General features: G+C 37.8%; 1 protein-coding gene across 1 annotated transcript; it reads right to left on the reverse strand.

The window, feature by feature from the left end:
* Window positions 1-333: 333 nt before the first annotated feature.
* On the reverse strand, window positions 334-4,784 carry LOC131733563 (cysteine-rich motor neuron 1 protein-like; the record flags this gene model as incomplete). The annotated part of the gene is made up of 2 exons (XM_059021218.1): window positions 4,568-4,784; window positions 334-553 (listed from the first exon to the last, which is right to left on the reverse strand). Coding segments are annotated over exons 1-2 (437 nt in total), but the record flags the coding sequence as incomplete, so codon positions are not given.
* Window positions 4,785-5,427: the final 643 nt, after the last annotated feature.

Here is a 5,427-nt window from a genome sequence, read left to right on the forward strand (position 1 = left end):
TTTTTCTAGGAAGAGAACCTTTGAGACTAATGAAAGTTTAATTTCCAAAGTTGTCCTGAAAATGGCAGCAGTACAAAACAAAATGTTCACACGAAACAGGAAGATGTGCAAGGCTGAGCGAGTATAGTGTTTATGGAGCTGTTATGATTCTCTTTTATTAGATTCAATTGCAATTCTTGTTAACAAGGAACCCCCAAAAAACACAAAACTGATATAAATTAGAATTACATCCTGGAAGAGTCTTTCAAAAGATAAATACAAAATAAGCCACTTAAGTGTTAAAAGGACAATGCTACCCCTAAGCACATTTTCAAGATCCTTAAACATTCCCACCCTTTCTCCAAGCATTTCTTACCTTCACACACCGGACAGCACTCCCCAGGGACATCCACGGGGTTCAGACAGCTATGGCCACACGCTGCCGCCACACAGCGGGCATCCCCACTGATACACTGGCAGAAAGTGCAGTCATCCTCTCTCCAGTGGTCACCGTGCGCTAAGATCTGTCCGTTGACGTAACAGCCAGCAAAGTTGAGCACAGGGTAGATGGGATCTGAGGGCGATAATACAGATGGGTGAGGCAGAATCAAGTTTGGAATTCCTGATTTAGCAAAATCAATACATCTATCTGGTAGGTATCTTTTTTGGGGGAACTTGGTTGGACAACAAATAGCATGATTACTGGCTTTACATTTTGCTTACAGTTCAGTCTATTTTTAAGGCAATCGTATTTGATTTCTAATTTAGAGTCTACATTCAACCTAAATAGGACTGGGTTTTATGCCAACTTAGAGATATCAGAAAGTGTGAAAGCCAAAAGGAGAAACATAATTTTAGTTAAAACTTTGAAGCTGAATAACTTTGACTTGGTAGCACAAATTACTTACAGATTTGCACACTGTAAAAGACTAGACCCACTCGGGTTCGTTGCCCCTTTAAAAATACGACCCAGAACACAGAGGTGGATTTTTCAAGCGCGTTTGCGCTATTTTTTTTAATAAACACAAAATAAAACAAATACAAAAGCAAAATAAACACTCACACTCTCACTCTCACTCTCACTCTCTCTCACTCTCTCTCTCACTCTCTCTCACTCTCTCTCTCTCTCACTCTCATCTCACACACTCTCTCTCTCTCTCTCTCTCTCTCTCTCTCTCTCTCTCTCTCTCTCTCTCTCTCTCTCTCTCTCTCTCTCTCTCTCTCTCCTCGGAGACAGAGCACCTCTTCTGCCTCCTTCTCCTCAGCAGCCCCGAGCAGACTGCCTGCTCTCCTTTTAAACTCCCGCACCTGGGTCTAATTCCCTCATAACGCCCAGGTGCGGATGATAATTAATAATAAAACAATTAAACTAAACAATTAGCAAATTAAATGAAACAATAAAGCAATCCATCAAAACAATTAACAAAAAGGTGCATTTCTCTCGCAGGGAGGTTTTAACCCCCTCCCTGCTGTCTCTCACAACCCGCTATCTTACAACACATAGTAACTTTTTTTTTTTTTTTTAGAAAAGTGAGAACCTGTGAAGTCACCAATGCAAGTACATGCCATATCCAGTTTAGGATATTATATAATTAGGAAGTAAATGGCTGGAATTATTAGGTTATATGTTTGTACTTATACATTCACTTATAGTACTGAATCTAACATAATGCTTTTTTTGCATAGTCGGTCTTAATGTGTTTCCTGGTTAAATGTTAATTAACTAATAAACGCTTCAAGGCCAAGAGATCCATGTCTTCCAGAACATAACTATTCCTAGTCATTTTCTCTCTCTCTCTCTCTACATATGCGCTTATCCAATAGCCTCAAACAACAATCACATCTACAATCATGACTGCCATCTCTAATAACTTACTACCAAAATCTGCATCTAATCTAACTGTAGAAAACCCACATTTTTTGCAAATACTAGATACTTTTGCCTTACATAGAAAAGGTGAAAATCGCATTCTCTTCACAGTGGATATCAAAAGCCTCTACACAGTTATCCCCAACAGTGATGGTTTACAAGCACTGAAGCACTTCCTTGATAAACGGACAGTAAAAGAACCTGCAACCCATATTCTTCTGAAATTTGCGGAACTTGTCCTTCTTTTAATTGTTTTTCCTTTCATGGAAAGTTTTATAAACAAGTAAGAGGTGTCAGCATGGGGCCCTTTTTATAGGATGGATTGAAAAGAAAGTTTTTCAAGAATTCAGAGGAAATACATCTATCTTATATACATTGATTAAATATTCTGCATCTCAATTAACACTAATGAAGAATTAAATTATTTCATTAATTTTATTGACCAGTTCCATCCAGCTTTGGCGTATGCATGGAACATCTCTAAAAATATATAATTTTCAGACATCACCATCTTTGTTTCTAATCCTGCCATCAACACCACCATTTTCTACAAAGAAACACCCATACTCTTCACATCCGAAAGCTTGTCGTGACTCTATTCCATACTCCCAATTATTAAAACAGAGACGCATTTGCAGTGATGATAGTTTTTTTTTTTTAAACAAACAAATTAAATGTGTGCATACTATAAATCACACATTAAATGTCACTCAAATGCAAAATTCAATCTTTGGATTTGTATAATGCATATTACGTAAACAAAAGTTGTTATTAAAATCTGCTACCAAATCGTTGTGTAGCAACTCTACATGGTGCAGCTGCCGTGTATGGAGCAGGTATAAAGTATCCAAAGCAGTGAACTCGTACCTCTAGGCTGTATTGCTATAGTAAAATATGTACTGAATACCTAGTGTACAAGACAGTGTAAGAGAAGTGCTATGGTAGAATATGTTTGAAACATGTAGTGGTAAAAGTTATGATAAAGTAATTGTAACATAAATCCTTAAGCTATCTTGAGACAAGTAAACATGTTTTTGGATACCTTCTCAAGACCTGCCTTTAGCTAAGTATAAACAATACTTTACTATGAAGTATTCTAAGGTGTTACCACAATATCCTATCTTACCATCAAAACTACATTCATATCCAAGTGCAATCAAAAGTTTGACTTAAACATGAATATATATGTTATAGTAATCATAGAATTCTGGCTATAAATATGATGGATTAATTTGGCATATGATTTAAGGTTTAGACAATATTGAACTTTGATTCATTTCAATGTTATCGTATATCAGTGCTTGTTTCAACATTTCAGCTTTTTTTTTTTCAGCTTCTCTCGGCTTCTATCGGCCTCAATAGGACCAACCCTTTGCGGTCCTATATTGGACCAGGTCCGAGATTACAATTATTCCCTTCCGGTCCGATGTCAGACCCTGTCCGACATCATCAAAAAGACGTCAAGCACACGTCTCTAGTCGTTTTTTCTCCAGAAAAAGCAGAGAAAACCTTTTAATGGCCGAGTGAGACCGATATGAGCCGAGAGAAGCCAAAAAAAAAAAAAGAAAAAATCAATTTAACCTCTTGGAATTAACATTCTAGTCTGAAGTCATCATGACATCATCCTCCGGAACTTTTATTTTGAAAGACAACTCGTTTATAACAGCTTGTTTATGCGCTGCTATTTCCATCCAGCTGTAGAAGGACTTGTAGCTTATTCCCATGCACAGCACTGCTGCATAACGCATTCATTTCAAATTATTAGATAGTCTAGCCATAATAAAATGTATTACATAATTGACATATATTCAGTGTGCTTAAGAGCCAACTGCAAAGTAACTGTGTCTAAAAAACTATTACATTTTACCTTTAACTTTTCCGAACTATTACCTTGCCAAGTGTCATCACAATGGGACAAGCAGTTCTTCATATATATGTAAAAAATATGACAGATGTACCGTACTTGTGCCTCCACTACTGTATATACTTGTCTCCAGGGATATGCATCTCCGCAAACTTATGGCAGGGGGATTTTCTATGCATGCTTTTGGGATGTAGCTAGAGTTGACAACATGGCTATTCTTCAAAAGAGTCCCACATAATCTTTAACCCTATACTGATAAATGCTTTTTTCTGGGAGGGAATACACTTTTTTTCTATGAGAGAAAGTAACATTTTTTTACTGTCCCTTTACCTTTTTATGATGTTGGCAATTCTTTTCAGTTTATGATGTTGTGGTTCTTATTGGAATTATTGGAATTGGAATTAGCTGTGGGCTACTATAGTAGGAAAGATCAGCCAAAGTATCAAAGCGCCAGCACCGTCTGTACAGAACATACCAAAGTGGCATGTCACTAGATGGCACATGCTCTTGCTTCTATAAGACACTTTGGGTGATCCATTTAATGTTTGGGGCATGTTACAGTAAAATAAAATAAAAATTAAATGCTGTTTGAAAGTAACGTGAAAATATAGGGTTAATGCCTACAAAGCAGAAATGACTATCTGAACGGCAGCACCACCCACAGCACAGTGCCCTCTAACACAATGCAGGGGCATTGGATGACCTCTGGCCTACCGGACAGAGGGCCTCTAAGAGGTGCCATAAACAAATTAACGAAGCCCAAGCATCTTAGATTCTGATATCTGAGGAGATCAAGCTCCAAGGTACAGGCAACTGTATATTCTCCAAATGTTTACTGTTCATGTGATGTTTACCTTCACAGACGGGGCAACACTCTCCCTCTGGCACATAGTATCTGTCGCAGTGCAGCACCCCACACTGCGCAGAGAAACAGATCGAGACGCCACCCTGGCAGCGGCAGAAGCGGCAGGCGTCCATGCGAAACATGTCCCCATCAAAGTACTCCACCCCGTGGAAGATGCAGGCTGGCTTGGTTTCTGAAACACACAACACCACCCACAGGCTCAGCATCGGGGAAGGCACTTAAAGCACTGTAATTGAGTATCTTGTTTTTCATTTACTGAACACGTACACAATGATGATATTATGTTCATTTGACTGTTCTCAATTGGTCTCAATATTTTATATATGCAGTACAGTGCCACTATTTTATTATTTAGTTACCAGTTTCCATACCCATAGTTATACAGTATATATTACAGTTAGGTTCCGTTGTTTCATGCATAGCTATAAAATATTCAATAGTGCTACATTTAGAAATACTACAAAACTAATCAGTATACATATAAATCAATGTGATTGTTCTTTTTTGGCTTTCTAACTTTCTAGCACTGCATGTTCCTTATTCCTATGCCAGGATTTTTCTTTCTTTTTGCTCCTGTTCTAATAAGAGAGTAATAACTACGGACTGTAGAAGCTACAAAACTAATTGCAGTACATTCACCACCACTTAGAACAGGTGCGTTTGTGTTAACGTGATTCACCCGCAGTAAGCGATGGATGGTATAAACTCCTACACAAGAACCTGACATTTAAAATGTACCCCAATCACCAGTACAGTAGTCAAAACAAACAAGCGTGTATGCGGTTAAAAATCTTTATTAAGACACTCATTACACTAATACAAAAGATGTATGCAATAAAATGCAATAAA

The sequence above is a fragment of the Acipenser ruthenus genome, unplaced genomic scaffold, assembly GCF_902713425.1.
Source record: "Acipenser ruthenus unplaced genomic scaffold, fAciRut3.2 maternal haplotype, whole genome shotgun sequence".
Classification (NCBI taxonomy): domain Eukaryota; kingdom Metazoa; phylum Chordata; class Actinopteri; order Acipenseriformes; family Acipenseridae; genus Acipenser; species Acipenser ruthenus.